Source organism: Saccopteryx leptura, chromosome 1 (assembly GCF_036850995.1).
Source record: "Saccopteryx leptura isolate mSacLep1 chromosome 1, mSacLep1_pri_phased_curated, whole genome shotgun sequence".
NCBI classification, from domain to species: Eukaryota; Metazoa; Chordata; class Mammalia; order Chiroptera; family Emballonuridae; genus Saccopteryx; species Saccopteryx leptura.
In genome coordinates, this window is record NC_089503.1 from 352,636,186 (window position 1) to 352,654,415 (window position 18,230).

At 32.7% G+C, this 18,230-nt stretch overlaps 1 protein-coding gene across 39 annotated transcripts in view; it reads right to left on the reverse strand.

Annotated features, from left to right (window-relative positions):
• Positions 1-18,230, reverse strand: part of RIMS1 (regulating synaptic membrane exocytosis 1) — a 469,012-nt gene that overhangs the window by 80,776 nt on the left and 370,006 nt on the right. For 27 of the 39 annotated variants that reach the window (XM_066359077.1, XM_066359044.1, XM_066359075.1 and 24 more), the window contains 2 exons: positions 13,523-13,635; positions 6,908-7,074 (listed from right to left, as the gene is read on the reverse strand). The exons of the other annotated variants lie outside the window; for them this stretch is intronic. In XM_066359077.1, the coding sequence (XP_066215174.1) occupies positions 6,908-7,074; positions 13,523-13,635 (280 nt within the window). The remainder of the gene's footprint in view (positions 1-6,907; positions 7,075-13,522; positions 13,636-18,230) is intronic. 39 annotated transcript variants of the gene reach the window in all.

Sequence of the window (18,230 nt, forward strand, 5' to 3'; positions counted from 1 at the left end):
AGGCGCTAGAACGGCTCCGGCTGCAACAGAGCAATGGCCCAGATGGGCAGAGCTTCACCCCCTCGTGGGCATGCCCGGTGGATCCCAGTCGGGCTCATGCAGGAGTCTGTTTCACTGCCTCCCAACTTCTAACTTCGGAAAAAAAAAAAAAAGAATAATTTAATTCCCTTCTAACACAAGAAGCAAAGCTACAGAAAAGTAGATTGCTACAGAAAATGAAATGTTAAAAAATACTTTTGAAATTCCATGAACAATGGATAGTTATTTTTCCCTAACAAGTAGAAGTTGTCTCTAAGATCTAATTACAAATATACAAGATCTACTTTCACAAATAACCTATCTTTATAAGACAGTCTGGATCTGGATTTCAATTAAATTTGGGGCACTTTCTTATAACTTATTATTTTCATTTTCTATGATATAGTAAGCATTTATACTTAATATTCTACTGACCTTCCTGAAATTTAACTAAACATATTTTAGTAACTCTATAATGAATTGGCCGAGTAGAAACATAAAAACAGAGCAGACTGGAAATTTTTCAAATCAGATCAGAGCTGCTGTACTTCAAACTCTATTTTAAATGGTTTGTAAGGAAGAATTGCACTAAAAAAAGCTATTTACTTGTCCCAAGAGCTCTGTAACTGGCTATTATAAGACTGTTGTGTTACTTATATTCGGAAGTCACAGTATTTTGTGTGTGTTATGAATATAGCATGGTATAAAAATTTAGATATATGGCACATTCAGTTATAACATATGTCAATAAATTTGGTATAGTAGTATTACCATAAAAGTAGAGTCTTTTAAAAGGTCACATGGCACATTCATTCCATCTCTTTACAGCTTTAATCCAGTAACAGGGAATAATAGTGGCAATGACTTATTAATCTCGGACTACTAAATATAATAAGATGCTATAAAAAAGAGCCACTAAAAAGTCACTAAATTATATTTTTTTCTCAGCTAGTCAATATCCGGTATCTTTCAGCATGTTCAGGCTCATTCTCTCCCCGATCATCACATTTTCATGTTATTTTCCTCTTCCTTTCTGTACTTTGATAGATCTCAGTAGACTTTGTTTTTCTACAGTACAACAGGCAAGCATGCAACATTAAGTGGGATTGCTCTAAGGAAAATATTCCTTCTTTATCACTCAATCATATTAAATGTCAGTAGGCCAATAACTAATAAGTATATGAAATGGAAGTTTCATTTGTTACTTCTGAGGTATTAATATAACAAATGATTTTTCAGTGAAATAGTTTTCAAACATCAAATCACAAAAAAGTCCAAAGATTATTTTTAGGGTCTTCATGAACTAAAGAAACTATTGTGAAGTAGCATTTAAAATATTCTGTAATAGTTTTTAAATATAATTGCTCTGTCAAGATGAATTTTTCAGGAGATATTAACTTATGCATTATTTCCTATCATAATTTAAATTATCAAATTATTTTACTTACAATGTTTCTAAATCCCCAATAAATATCAACATATATTTTTTCAATATATGTTTACTAATTTTGCCTACTGATATCAAATGCCAACTTATAGTAAATTTATGACAGCAAGATTACTAGTTGTGCATAGAAGATAACTTCTCTGAAAAATGCTTTTCTATCTTTCAAAAAAGAAAAAGAATGTAGAAAACAAAGATTATTGCTTTTGCAAATATTTTTTCAAAGGTAGAAAATAAAAGACCAAAAATTATTTAAATCAAATTTGCTGTTCACGTTTGTTTATTAAAATCCATCTAGGCCCTGGCCGGTTGGCCCAGTGGTAGAGCGTCGGCCTGGCGTGCGGGGGACCCGGGTTCGATTCCCGGCCAGGGAACATAGGAGAAGCGCCCATTTGCTTCTCCACACCCCCCCCTCCTTCCTCTCTGTCTCTCTCTTCCCCTCCCGCAGCCAAGGCTCCATTGGAGCAAAGATGGCCCGGGCGCTGGGGATGGCTCTGTGGCTTCTGCCTCAGGCGCTAGAGTGGCTCTGGTCGCAACATGGCGACGCCCAGGATGGGCAGAGCATCGCCCCCTGGTGGGCGTGCCGGGTGAATCCCGGTCGGGCACATGCGGGAGTCTGTCTGACTGTCTCTCCCTGTTTCCAGCTTCAGAAAAATGCAAAAAAAAAATAATAATAATAAATAAATAAATAAAATCCATCTAGCTACAGAAAGCCAAACCTGTAGATCCTGAAGAACATATGTTTCAAATGTGAATGCTGTTGGAAAACTGTTGGTTTTGACAAAGCTTCAAAAATTGTATGACTGAGAGAAAGTAGGGTAATGCTTACAATTTGCTTTTAAAGTTTGTGTATAAAACACTTTAAATTGGTCTGCCTGGAAAAATATAGATATATGATAAAGATGAAAAGAAACAGTCTTCAGAGCTATACCATGAAAACTCAGCTCCTTTTCTGAATGAACATCTTCTTTAGATGTAAAAATAAACACAGAGAAATCAGAAACTCAACATACTCTCTCCCGAGTCTATTAAATGTGTGTTCTTTTAAAATAAATGACAGCATCTCTCCTTTTTATTTTTAATTTTTTTAAAGACTATTCATTAGAGAGGATTGAGAGAGAGAGAGAGAGAGAAGTAGGGGAGCAGGAAGCATCAGCTCCCATATGTGCCTTGACCAGGCAAGCCCGGGGTTTCTAACCGGCGACCTCAGTGTTCCACTGCGCCACCATAGGTCAGGCACCATCTCTCCTCATATACTGTGAATATTTTGTAGTTGGATGAGAAAATGTTCTGTGAGGAATATTTAAACCAAAACTAAATTAAAACTGTAAGGCACGTGAAGCGCAAACAGGAAAAACAAAGAGCCACCCATGTGCTCCTGGAATGAATCCCATTTGATCGTGATGTTTTATTTTTTCAATGTGTTGCTGTTAAAGTTAATTTTCTAAATAGAAAAGAAAGAAAAACAAAGAACTTATGGATAAGTTCTCCACTCCTTATGGATACTTATTTTGAAGTATTGTGTTGATTTTATATTGTAAAAATCATCTTAGCAAATGACTAAATCTTAAATAGTTGTTAGTCCATGACTATTTTTTTTAAATAACTTTTAATTCATTATATCTACAAAAGGTTACTTACCTTAATGTGCACATTATGGTCTATTTTTAGCTACTACAGTTTTTGTGTGTGTATGTCAACTTTTAAAACATGAGACGTTCTGAATGAACTATTCAGAATACATCTGGAAGAGAGGCTGTCCCTTTTCTACTCACACAGAACTTTAGGGTTTAGTTAGTGGCATCCCTGAGTGGACATGATATCAGTTCCATAATCACCTCAAACACAAAATATTAGAATATGACCCAAGAATTCCAAATATTCTTTAAAAATGAACTTTTAGAGATCGATCATTCAACATATTTAAATTTTCCAACCTATAAACATCTTGTAAGTAATTAATTTTATCTGTATCCAAACAGGACTTTTGAAACTACCTTTATAGTCTCATATCTTTTGGGGAGAAGGATGATAATGTCTAAAACACATTTTCTGAAGCTGCACTCAATATTAGATAGATACCTCTATGAAAAAAGCACTACCAGAATGAAATGACTTTGTTCAATATTGGAATAAACAAAGAGAAACCTTATAAACAATAATGTATACTGTGTGAATCAGTAACAAAAAAATTCAGTAAGCAGGGTTTGGAAAACATTACATACATTATGCAGGACTATACATTATACAGAACACTGCTCATTTCTGATGTGCTTAGCTCGACATTTTCCTGGTTCATAATAAACTTGGATAGAGGAAGCCAAAAGCTTACATAGTATTTTAAGTGCCAATGTACATAGTTTTATGTAATACAGATATTATCATGTCATATGGTTTATTTTTATAGTCCTTTATGAGAATATAGGGTACTTGGTTGATTTTAGGGTGAATTCAATAATGTATTCTAAATCTTTTTTATAGAGTAAAATTCACCCAAGGCAATGTAAAATAAAACATTTCTTGTGACATACAGGGAACTATAGTATAAAAATACATTTTAAACTCTTCAACAGATTATAATCGCCTTTAGTATGTGACATACATATTATACTTTAATGTAGTCTTGGCAAATAATGAAATCCTCACATATTATAGGAACTCAAAAGTTTCCTGCTACTTACTCTGACATATAAACATATTCTATCATAACTGATTAGACTTGTTCATCTTTTAACCATAAACTTGAATAAACAGAATTTAAAAACCTATGTAGATGTTAGTTACTAAAAAGACAAAAAAAATGTTGAGAAGCAATAATATATTGAAAACCATCATTCCTCACAGTGTTAGTTATGAAAATAGGAAATACCGACGGCTGAAAGGCCTGCAACCTTAGTTCCACCTCAGTGAGACACTTCATTTGTATAGTGTTGTCCTTTGTTCTGGTGTGTGTGTGTGTGTGTGTGTGTGTGTGTGTGTGTGTGCGCGCGCGCATATGTGCCTGTGAGGATATTTTAAGGAGAAGAATGTATGTGAATAGATAACTCAATTCCGATGTCAGGAGAAAGGTTTGCCTCTTCCTATATTTCATTTCTTTCTCTCTATTCCTTGTAAGTATTCTAAGAAATCAAATATGTACCACAGATGGGAAATCACTGACAAGGTAACAAGAAAGTTACTAAAGTAATAAAAAAAAAAATCTTGTTATGGTGATAGTTATCTAGCCATTAGCTTTAGTGCCTAACTTGCATAATCTACTTATATAAAAATAACTCGCAGCTTGTATAGGTTCTACTACAGAGAAGAAAAAGGGAAGCTGGATACATCGAAATGCTCTAAGAGAATAAAATTTTCATTAAGAAACTTATCTGTATCATTTTTAGGTCTATCCCTCTCTTCATCACCTTCACGAAATAACAAAAGTCATATGAATCAAAGTGGCAAATAATGCTTTGTCTTCCGTTTCTTGTCATATTATAATTACTATTAGTGTTGTCTTGCTAACCGGCATTTCCCCACAAAGTAACATTGGTTAATTCTTTGTTTCTTCTGGTTCCCACTGTATAAAATCACAGGCAATGGATGGTGAGCTGCCTAAAGCTTCTCTCTTCTTTAAATTTTTTCCTCAAAAATCATGTAGCCAAATTTTTCCCAAAGATAAAATTTTGAAGATTCCTCTTCAGATTTCAAGAGAATGATAATGGACGCACAGATTATTCTTGCAGCTGGTTAATGATATGAACTGCATGAACTAGTAATGCTTTATAGCAGTGGTCCCCAACCTTTTTTGGGCCACAGACCGGTTTAATGTCAGAAAATATTTTCACAGACCAGCCTTTAGGGTGGGATGGATAAATGTATCACGTGACCGAGACAAACGTCAAGAGTGAGACTTAGACGGATGTAACAGAGGGAATCTGGTCATTTTTTAAAAATAAAACATCGTTCAGACTTAAATATAAATAAAATGGAAATAATGTAAGGTATTTATTCTTTCTCTGTGGACCGGTACCAAATGGCCCATGGACCGGTACCGGTCCACGGCCCCGGGGGGTTGGGGACCACTGCTTTATAGCATAGGGTTCAAGGTACTTTACTGTGAACAAAAAGAAAAATTATGTTGAGATATATCATTTTATAATGATATTAGTAATTGTTTTTGGTGATTAAAAGTGGAAAAGTCCTGTTTAAGTCCTATTTATTGATATCCTTCTTAAAATAAATAGGTTTTGAAATATAATGACTTATAGGTAAGTCAATAAAAACAAATTAGCATAATTTTTACCCTTGATCCTAAGCAACTCAATATGGCTATGTTCTTTAGGTCTTCTAATTTATTTTAAATTTTAGAGAACTTAATATTCTGTTAGTCTCAGATCCCTAAAACATCAGAAGTAAATATAAAACATGTTCTATTAATATTTTTATCAGCTGAAATTACACATGGAGATTCCCAGAGAATGTCATTGTTAGTTAACAGTAAGATAATTATTGTCAATTTTCTTCAACAAGTGAGCTAGATGCAGGAAAATGCAGGACGAGGAATGCTCAGGATACATTTTATTGCACATTGTGAAAATGTGTGATAATATCAGGCGACATAGTGTTAGGAATGCAACTGTTCCTCTTTTGAACATTTGTATTTCCTGGGCTTTTCATCAAGCCCCAAATTCTATCAGTGAAACTTCTCTTTCTATAAAGTATCTAAGAATAAATCTAAAATATGGGTTGTCTATAGTCAGTCTGCTTTACTGAATTAAGGTGACCCTGGATTGCTGAGGCCTTTTTCCTTTCAGCAGGGTACTTGGCCTTGTAAGAACACAAGATCACTACTGGTGATTTAAACAACATGCAAATTTTGTACAGCTCACATAATGTAAACTAGGGTGTGTATTTTGTTATCATATCCACTCAGTCTTACCCTGAAAGCCAACCCACAGCTCACGGGGAAAATGCAGCTGGCTTCCTGTTTTTGTTTTTCTTTGGTAAATAAAATTTTTTGGAACATAGGCACGGTCATTTGTCTACACAGTTTTACACGATAACAGTGTTGAGTAGATGTGACAGATAATGTCCTTCATATCCTGTAATATTTATTGTCTCTTTACAGAAAAAGCTTTCTGACACGGGACTAAAGGATGCTCTGTGGATCTAATCACATCAGAAAGAAATTCCTGCACATGTGACTAAACAATCTGTAAGATGATGACTATAATTATCAACTACACCTTATAGTAGACAGTACCAAACTATCTATTGGTAATACTGGACAATAGTTAGTAAATGCTCAACCGACTCCAGTCCCAGTTATTTTAATGAAATGGTGGTATTCTTGTTTTCTGTTACTTGACCTAGATTATATTTTAGCAAGAATATTCAGCAAGCTGGTTGCATTTTCTATCATGGACAAAGACCCACTTCATAAAAACAGTGTTGCCAACTCACCTGATCCTACCCCTGGGGCGCTCGGATTGCTCTGACATAAAGCTTGTGCTGCTGAGGCGAGAGGCACTGCTGGTTCGGGAAATGGCGGATACATCGCTGACATCACTATCTGATGATTTGGCAGAGACGTTATCACAGCTTCTGTACTGATCTTTATGTATGTTATACTAAAGATTAAAAACAAGAAAGGGTGAGCTCCATCATCAGATCACAGGAAAAAGAGACATACACGATGACGCCAATGACTACTTAGCCAACAGCAAATAAAACTGTACTTTCGTGAAAGTAGGTGTGGAATCTAAACAAACGCTCAAATAATATATGGTTTCCAGTGTAAGACTCCTGTATCCTTCAAAAGGTAAGAGAGGGTTTCAGGAGACTAAATTGTAGATTAAACACACAAATTAAATGCTTGGGTGGAAAATTCATTGAATTATTTGCACATACTTCAAACCTCCAACTTGTATTATTTTTCTAATACATCAGTTTCTCTTTTCTTGCTTTTATTTTCACTACTGCCTATTTTATCCACCTTCTGCTCTACCCATGGTATAGACTGCTTCCATCTGGCTGTGCTTCTTGATTCTTTCTAAATTTTTTTTTCACAATTTACCTACATAACTCCTTATTTTATGAAATTATGCTTTTTCAATTTTCTTCAAAAATATATAAATATATCTTTATAAAAATGGTTCATGTGAAAACAGGGCTGTGTTAAGGAGTAGTCAACAATGACAGCAAAGTGTGAAGAACTATGGCTTTAAACTTTCTACTACGGTCTAATTAGACACTTTCAGATTTAAACTATCAACTCAGTGGTAAAAGTAAAAAATAGGATTCCTATTAAAATTTCAATATATATTATAGATTATTTTTAAATGTGTTTAAATTTGTTTTTGATATTCATTACCTAAGATTTTAGGATAATTAGGTCAAAGATTAAATATGCAAAGCTGCCCAAGTAGTTAAACTACTCTTTATTTATGTCACTGTCATATTATAACTGATCACACAGTAAGTAGCTTTATGTATTATTTAATATGTTTTAATTATAAAAAACAGTAAGCTTACATCATTATATATATAGTTTTACAGTACCTAATATGTAAGTTATTCTCTTATCTTAGGTATTGGGAGGTAAGATAGCTTCTTATAAAATAAAATAACAAAGGTAAAATAAAAACATGACTGAATATTGAATATTTAAGTTTCTTAAAGCAAATGAATTTTAGATTTATGTGTTAGGGTGAGAAAATATTAAATGTTTGTTAAACCTGTATAAAAACTCATGCATCTTCTGATGCTCCATATTAGATGAGTTTTAATGAATCTAAAATAATCCACCCTATTTCTAAAAATTTGTATAAACAAGAGTCTTGCTAAAGTATATAAAATAAACCAATGCTAAAACCTGGATCTGTATACTAAAAGAAATATAATACAATATTTCAAAAAAAATCCTAGAGAAGGGAATCATGTTTACTTAATAGAATTTCACATCAGATGAGAGTAGTTCAGGCCTGAGGTATTTAAATGTTAGTTTTATTTCTTCATCTCTCATGTGTATGTAGTGGACATAAAAACAATTCCAAATTTATAGAATATCTACAGTTATCTTTCCAATGATGTTTTTCAGAACTGTGTGATTTTTTTGACAGTATGGAGTACAACTATAACTTATCATTTTTTAAAACTGTTTTGTTAAGTGGATATATCACGTAATTACTATAATATTCCTAAACATATTGAAATAATAGGTGTCCTTGACAGATTACAAGAACTGGTTCTAATACCATAGAAATGTACCCAGTGGTAGCAGATTTTCTGGCATTGTGCTGACACCCCGAGCTAATGCTCCCATTATCTGACAAATGTCAATAATAAGCAGCAGAGACTACAGCAGAAGGATATATAAGTGCACATGAAACTATTTATCCAACTAAAGAACTTTTCCTTTTCTATAAGCCACCGCTTCCTTAAGCTTCTTGTAAATAACTTTTGATATTCCACCTAAGAAATAAAACAAAAGATTTTTAAAAGACTATAGGTCATATTAAATTTTTCTATATCAGGGTAAAGAATTATCTATCATTCTGACATAAAATCACAGTTTTCTCTACATGAAACACTTTTATATTTGATTTTACTGTTGTTTTTACTTATTTTCAAAATCTGTTACAACTTTAGGTAATAACTTGGACTTATTATCAAGAATAATTTTTTAAATTTCCTACTTAAAATTATTTTAATGGAAACACATTAACTATATTTTAAGAAACATCATATCCTCAGGAGGATGTTGGACTGATCCTGTCGCAGCAAAATAAGTCCTTGGTGGGAGACTCTAACTATAAGGCTGCAATTCCTGTGAGTAATAAACATTCCGCCACTACCTACAATATTCATATCAATCTTGGCTGCTGTTGCTTGTTGACAGAAACATAGCACTTTTTAAAATATAAGCTTCTAAATGCAAATTCACCCTCCAGTTAGGAATTTCGCCCATGATTAAAGCATGCAACTTTGTATAACATTAATGAAAAAAACATCATGGTGTCACATTTCAGGGATACTAAAGTTTTGTTTTTTTTTCAAAAGCAAAGTTAGTGTTAATTCCTTACTCAGGATGGATGTTAGGGTCAGTCAGTTTTTTAAAGGATGTGCCAGGTTTAAAACATCTTAGAAATATTTCTCTGGTAGGTTTTTGCCCTGAAGAAAATTTAGTTCTACTGGTGTTAAGTTATAAATATTTTGAGAACGATGAAGTAATTTCTATTTTGGCAGAATTTCTACAAAAGTGTACTCCTTCATCCAAAATGTCAACTAGTGTAAGATGCTATAAATGAATAAAGGAATAAGATTCAATATTAAATGTACTGTATATTAAATTTACAACAATGCTAGTTCTTATTTCCATAAATAAACATTTTTGTACAGTAAATTATATTACGGTCAGGGTAAGTAAATAAAAAAATGAAAAAGATAATTTCTCAAGTATATGAGAGATTTGAGGTAACTGGAAACAAAAATTTTTATTTTATGCATTAGTCCATAATATGAATATGTGAAGAATAGAATTTCAAAGAGTATTTATGGATTGCTTAACATATAACATAAAAAGCTACTTGTTAATTTATATATATTTTTTACTTGTCTATATTCTTATAAGTATTTTAAAGATACCATATCTTTGACCTCACATTTATTGATATAATTCATACTCTTTTTACTTATGTAATAGTGCATGATCAATTTATGAAGTTAGTAAGAACAACAGTAATAGACTTAAAAGTGACTTTAAATATATATTCGAGTGAGGGAAAAAGAAAAAGGATGCCTGTGTAAAAAATGGGAGTAAAAAGAGAATATATTGATTAAATTCTATGCACACTGGAAGCTGTGGGAGAGCCTGTGAGTCCGGCTGGAGTGCAGTGAGCACTTCAGTGTGTACGCGGAGAACAGAGGTGCCCGAGTCCCAATCAGGGGTTTCAGGGCTCACAACTACAGAAAGGCTTTACTGAGTTTCGTATTGCCTCCTTTCTCTGAACCTCACTTCTCATAAATTCAGTAAATAAAAGAGCTGGAATAGAAAGTTTTCTGAAGTATTTTTAAGTTCTAATTTTCTATGAGCCAGAGAACTTGGAATCTCCCCAGCAAGAAAAACCTACTATTGGTTTATTATGAATATAAATATTAGTGGTTGTTCAATCTAGGGCTACTTACCTGGTTGATTTTTTTAATCAATGAATTAATGATTAGAGTCCTAGTTCAGAATGATTCAGAAAGGCTTTAATATTTTACCCTTATTCTTTATTTACCTCTTTCTTGCTTCCTGTATTGGCCCAACCTCCCCTGGCCTCATCCTTTGACATAATGCTAAGAAATTGGTAAAGCAGTTCCAGGTCTAATGAAGCATTTCCAGTCTAAAGAACATTTCTAAATAACTGCATCTGAATGTGGAGAAAAAAGCCTTGATTGCTCTGCCTTCTAATTCTTACTGCATTTGTAGTAAAAGAAAACAAAAATGATCAACATATCCACAAAGCAGACAGACGGATAAGCTGATTAAGCGATAATACCATATAGAATAAACCACAAAGAAGATATGGGCAGCTGGAATCAGCAACTCTGTGGAATATCAAGATATTTTTCTTACTAACTCTTTTTGCTTTACTAATTTTGCTTTGTAAAATGTTGTTTCAGAGGCCTGGGGAATAGGGCCACACTGAATCACAGTGACCATAAGCATTGTGTCCACTGGAAATCACTTTGCAGCTAACCTAAAATGTAAAATGATACTAACAAACATGACTCTAAGGTAGTCTGGTGAAAATCACATTTGGTAACTACCCCTATTTTTGTTTCTGAAGATCAGGTTATATAATGAACAACCTCCATTATTTAAAAGTAGGTTTTCTTTTTCGCCCCTCCCCCCACGCCCTTCCTCCCTGGCAGCCATCAGTTTATTTTCTGCATCTATAAATCGGGTTCTGTTGTGTTTGTTCACGTCTCACGTTTTGTTTTCACATACAAGTGAAATCGTATGGTATTCATCCTTCTATATCTGACTTATTTCAGTTAGATAAGACCCTGCAGGTTCATCCATGTTGTCACAAATGACAAGATTTCATTCTTTCTTATTTTATTTTTTTGTGACAGAGACAAGAGAGAGACAGAGAGAGGGACAGGTAGGGACAGACAGACAGGAAGGGAAAGAGATGAGAAGCATCAATTCTTCATTGTGGCACCTTAGTTGTTCATTGATTGCTTTCTCATATGTGCCTTGAGGGGGGCTACAGCAGACTGAGTGACCCCTTGCTCAAACCAGTGACCTTGAGCTCAAGCTGGTGAGCCTTGCTCAAACCAGATGAGCTCATCATGTTCAAGCTGGTGACCTCAGGGTGTCGAACCTGGGTCCTCCGCATCCCAGTCCGAAGCTCTATCCACTGTACCACTGCCTGGTGGGGCAAGCCTTCATTCTTTTCATGGTTAATTAATATCCATTATACATACGTACTGTATCTTACTTATCTATTCATCTATCAATGGCTCCTAGGGTGCTTCCGCATCTTGGCTATTGTAAATAATGCTTACATGATTGACAGGGGTATATATATTTTGAGTGAATATAATCAATAATATCCTAATAACTAGGTGTGATGTCAGATGGTTACTAGACTCATTGTGGTAACCACTTTGTTAGATATTGAACTGTTGAATAATTATGTTGCACATCTGAAAATATTATAATATTGTATAATATGCTAACTATATTTTAATATAAGTAGATTTTTCTAGCTTCATATTTCAAGCTAACAATACTGATTTGGTATAGTTTCATTTAATTTTGAATTTCTAAAAGGCCATTCTTTCCAAAGGGGCTTCCTGATATCAAATTATAACAGAAGCTTTTCTGTAATGGCTGCTGCTACTATTGTAGTAGTCTAACAGAAAACAATTTTTAAATAAACCAAATATTATATATAAATTATTTCAAAAAGTTTAAAATTATATGCATATGTTCATTTTAATGATTACGTAATGGTAGCAGTTTATAAACTCTAGGGCAGTGGTCCCCAACCTTTTTTGGGCCACGGACTGGTTCAAAGTCAGAAAATATTTTCACAGACCGGCCTTTAGGGTGGGGTGGATAAATGTATCATGTGACCGAGACAAGCATCAAGAGTGAGTCTTAGACAAATGTAACAGATGGAATCTGGTCATTTTTTAAAAACAAAACATCATTCAGACTTAAATATAAATAAAATGGAAATAATGTAAGTTATTTATTCTTTCTCTGCAGACTGGTACCAAATGGCTCACAGACCGGTACCGGTCCACGACCCGGGGATTGGGACCACTGCTCTAGGGTATTTTACAAAATAATACTAAAGTATAAATTAAATGTTTATTGGTACATAGAATTGTGTGGATTTAAGTTTCTAAGAGTTTGAAATCAGTTAATTATCTTACTAAAGACAGATCAATAAGAAATCTCACATCACACAATTCTAGTCAGTTGTTAACAAATCTAGACAGTAAATAGCAACCAAAAATGGTATTTAAGACTATAAATCTGTAACTTAATATTTAAATGGAGTAGTAAATGATATTCAAGCAATAAACTGGTTTTATCGGTCTTATTTATGTGAATTTGACCATGAAAAAGGCAGCATTAAGTAACTTTGTTTTTAATCTTCATTGAATTTATTGGGATGCCATTGGTTAATAAAGTTATATGTTTCAAGTGTACATTCTATCATACATCCTCTGTATGTTGTATAGTGTTCACCACCCAAAGTCGATTCTCCTTCTGTCACCCTTTATCTGCCTTTACCCTTTACTACTTGCTCCTGTCCGGCATTCCCTCTAGTAATCACCAAACTGTTGTCTGTGACTATAATATCAAGTGTTTACAATTTCTTTTTAGAAAAAAATCATTCAATCCAAATTAATAAAGTTATATATGGTGAAAGTAGCAAGCAGAGAGAGGTTATGATGGAAGACTAGCATTTGAGTAACTTCTCTCATATCCCGATGCTTGCCGGTACTACCTGGCACACACTGTATACATTTATGAAACGTAGGCTATTTGTTGGGTACTACTGGTTTTACCTTGGAATATTGCTCGCGATCAAGTTCTTGACTAGAACCAGACCCTGTTGTCTGCTTAAATCGATGCACTTTCATTTTCATCTGTCTTGTTCGCTCCTCCACTACTAAGCTGGCTGCAAAAACACACAATGGAAGCCTATTAAAACATGTGAAACACCTTTGAGAAACTAATGGTTCAAGATTTTAATGTTTTTGATATGACTTCAGTTAAATGAAGTTTAGAAATAACACATGATTAGTAAATTAAACAAAACGGAGAATATACAATGCTAGCAACTGTTATTCTAAAGATGAACATGACTCAACTCACACAGAATGGGGAACAGAAATATTACTAACAAAATACCCTATATCTTCATCTGATATGAACTTTGTCAATTCCATTTATACATGCTTATGTGAAACCAAATCTAATTGTGAAAATGTTTCATACTTAACCAACTGGTTGTTGCATGTACATATAGAGAAAACAAATATGCCTCCTGTACACATCACACATATAGCACATGCTACACGCATGCACACAGCCTTTTAACATCCTCAGCAAAGATTCACCTAAAACTGTTTTAATTTATAAAACTCTGCTTTTATGAGGCATTCTTATTAAATCATTAATGTCTGTCAGTAGCTTTTCATGAATATTTGCCGGTCTTAAGAATGAACCTAGGGAGATTAGTTTTTCATTTCTGATGACTCTGTCTGATCACATGTATAAAATAAGTTTTAAAAAAGGTGATATAAAAATTTTAGCTTAGAAATGATTAATTATGCAAAGAAGTATAGTCCATTTAAGCCTTTATTAGCAGCAAATGTGACTGTGTAGATGGGAACAATTTTAGCCTCCAATAAAATGTTATTTTAAGTCAGAACTCATCAAAAGTGGTTCAGTTTCATGGCTCTGCCTTTAATTTTTACACTTTTAAAAATATAGGAGATTAAAGAGATAAGGGCACTGTGATGTTCAAAGTAAACTCCTAAAACATATACCTGTGTTGTATGAGACCTACGTTTACTTTTTACAATTTACCTATTGCCAGTTTCCCAGACTATTCAACTTCTTCAAGTACTAAGATTTCTTTCTTTTTTTTAATTTTTTAATTTTATTTTTTATTCATTTTAGAGAGGAGAGAGAAAGGGAGAGAGAGAGAGAGAGAGAGAGAGGAGAGAGAGACCGAGAGAGAAGGTGGGGAGGAGCTGGAAGCATTAACTCCCATATGTGCCTTGACCAGGCAAGCCCAGGGTTTCAAACCGGCGACCTCAGCATTTCCAGGTCGACGCTTTATCCACTGCGCCACCACAGGTCAGGCTGATTTATTTCTAAGATATATATATACATATATACATAAAAAATAAATTTGTGATTAATGTGTTGGGTCTTCTGCCAAGAGGCCCTTAATGATTTAAAACATAATACCAATGTTGAGATAACTGATTGACTTGGCTGGTGACTTCATCTCTTGCAAGTTTATAAAAATACTTGCTGACATATTTTTCCATTGCAGGGATTAAACATGGCCTATCATACTTGATAAAAGACATTAACACCCATTTTTAAGAATTAAAAATGTGTGTTTAAGTACAGACTAATCCTCCAAGAAATAAACAGTTTGAAATCTGTGGTTAAATGTTTCAGTCATACTTTTAGCACTAATTATTAGATGTTTACTTTGTTTCAATTCAGTAAATTAGATAAATATCAATCCCTAACATCAATTATGTGAATTAAAGTAATGAGGCACTCTTGCCTGGAAAATGTTGACTTCAGAGACATTAAATGATAACTATTAATGATTAAAAGATGGTTCAATGAGATTGTGAGAGAAGCAGTTGGGAAATTTATTCATTACTTGACAATATACAAGAAGACAATAAATATAAAGGCCAAATGTTAATTGACAGTAATAAGGACTTGAGACAAAGTTATTGAAAAATGTGTTATATTCCTAGAAAGCCACATGTAATGTATGCTTTACAACATATGCAAATAGCTGTTCTCTGCCTTCTGTGTATGGTGTGGGTACCTAGGGGTACTTGCTCAGCCTTAGAGCTTTGAAGAAGTCAAATGAACTGTGATAATCAGTTGTATTTTATAATTAAATCCTACAAGGAATTCAAAGCAATCTCTACTTGAGATAAAAACATTTAAATAATATTAGCTGATTTTCTTACCAAATGACATTTATCTTATTTTAAGAATTTTCTGACATTGATTAGCTCATAGCTTTATAAGCTTCACTTGAAGTTCCATGCACTTCTCAGGAGGATGGTAACTTAATACTGAAAAGATTATTTCCCAAGAACTACTGACCTGAAGCAGTTTGAACAGTTCCAGTGAGTTAACCTTGCTGGAACAATACCCCATCTCTCTAAATAGGATGGTTAGCTTATGGCTTGGTTTGCATTTAAATCTTTATTTTGCAAGACACAAAATTAAATTATAAAAAGAGAGTGGTAGCCTAACTAAAATAAATCTTAAAATGGTTTTAAATGACTTAACTTTTCAAAAATGATATATAAATATATAGAGGTTGGCAAAAGTAGGCTTACAGTTGTAATACAAATAAATAATACAATAATTAATAAATAATAAAACAAGAATAATCTGCGTTTTGTGTACTTACCACTATAAACCTACTTTTGTCCACCTATGTACTGGATATATATAGTATCATTATTCCTAAAGAAATAAAAGTTGACATCTTTTAATCTGTCAAAGAAAGAAAATCTCCAAATTATTATTGGCACAAAATCATGAATTAGATCCCCTTTGACTCTTCAGTAAAAATGTAGTTGTTATGCTAGTCTCATGAGTCATTTTGCATTTTATTTATTTGTATATTGTTAAATAAAATGATATTTTTTTTCTGGATCATTGCTGTGTCAATCTAAGTAGTAAGACAAATTTATAAATAGAATATTCATCAAAAATCTGAACCTGAAGGCCTGGTTCTATGATTTATACAGAGGATAATACTTAATGGTGATTAAACATGTACTGAATTCTTGAATATGGTTACCTGTCAAGTATCTCATTGTAAGTAAAATTAACCAAAGCCCTGAGAGCTCACAAATTTACTGTGAAAAGAAAAATTACTGATCATCTTTTAAAATTTGCATATTATTTTAACAATTTAATGTCAATAGCAAAATTGAAATATAGAATGAAATATTTTCCAATTCTCTCACAAATCTTTTCATTACAGTCACATATTAGGAAATTCTGAATGGTGGTCACATTTTAAATCACTAAAATATCAGTTGCTATTTCTTTACTAAAATTTTATAAAATTGAGAGAATTTTGATTTTTTTATATTTCAAAACCCTCATACTAGAAATTTAAAAAATACCCTTATTATTTTCTATGATAAATATAATTATCATATAATTTCCTTTCATCTTTTAATAGTATAGCTTACATATATAAAGCAGTCAAATGATATGGACTGTACTAAAGACTGTATTTCAGCTATAACTGCAAGTAGTGCAGTTGTAACATAAACAATTTATTTCTCTTAGCCCATAACATGTAATTAGTATGGCAATTTTATTTTAAAAACAGTGTTTTGTAAGTCGGGATTTTTCACTAGACTTTCTACAAGCTAAATGATGTGTTGGACATTGAATAAACTGTGCTTTTTAAAAACAGATATTTACCCAAACAATATTTATTGAATATAACTCATTTTCTTTAGATCAATCTTATGCTGTATACATTGTTATTTCTAAACCCTGGCATTTGAATAGGATAAATCTGCATATACCAAAAATCACCTAAGCATTTTAATTAAGAAAGTACAAAACGGGAACTTATTTTTCGGGGTTAAACTAAACCCATACTATGTTGTCAGTTTTTGTCTTCAAAACTCAACAAGAATAACTCTGACTGAAACATGCAGGCGAGAGGAGTAAACACAATTTTAAAGTCTGTAATTTATTACAATTTTCTAATGAAAAGCATTAGATATTATTAAAAATAAAGAAATTAAAATAATTATTTTCATGTCATATGCTTTGTTATTAATTTCTATGATTGATCTTTGATGAATCTACAATCAGAAATCATTTACAAATGATGTCTGTGCCTATAAGGATTTTCCTGTATCTATTCTTTTCATAAAGCATCCTGTGAATTTAAATATAAAAAAAGCTTAAGGATGTTTAATAAATCTTCCCTGACTCATCACAGAAAAACTCCTATAGAACCACCTCCTCCAAAGAGAATATAATTTTCTAGAAAAGTTTTTTAGACCTATCAATCATTTTTTATTTTGCTTTAAAATATTATCTATATTATATATATATTATAGATATGGGTACTTTCCAGTCATTATAATTTAAAATTTAAATGTTCATAAATATATTTAAAATATTATTCATAAATTTACAATTATATAAAGATGGAGTTGTTCTGATCTTCAAGTCCGTAAATATTTCATAATCCTCCCTACGCATCTAGACATTAACATGAATTTGAAATTTCAAATGTTTGTGGTTATAGGCAAAAAATAATCCATACAGTATATTATTAAACTTTCCAATACTTTCAAGTATTTTAGGTGAAATATGAGTATAAAAGAAAACAAGTAAAAATTTCTATATTGTTAAATATATGAAGGTAAAAATATTTAAGAGTATTTTGTTTCATAACAAGGTTAGCTAGTACATGTGTCAAAAGTGACACGTGATATTATCTGTACAGAATAATTA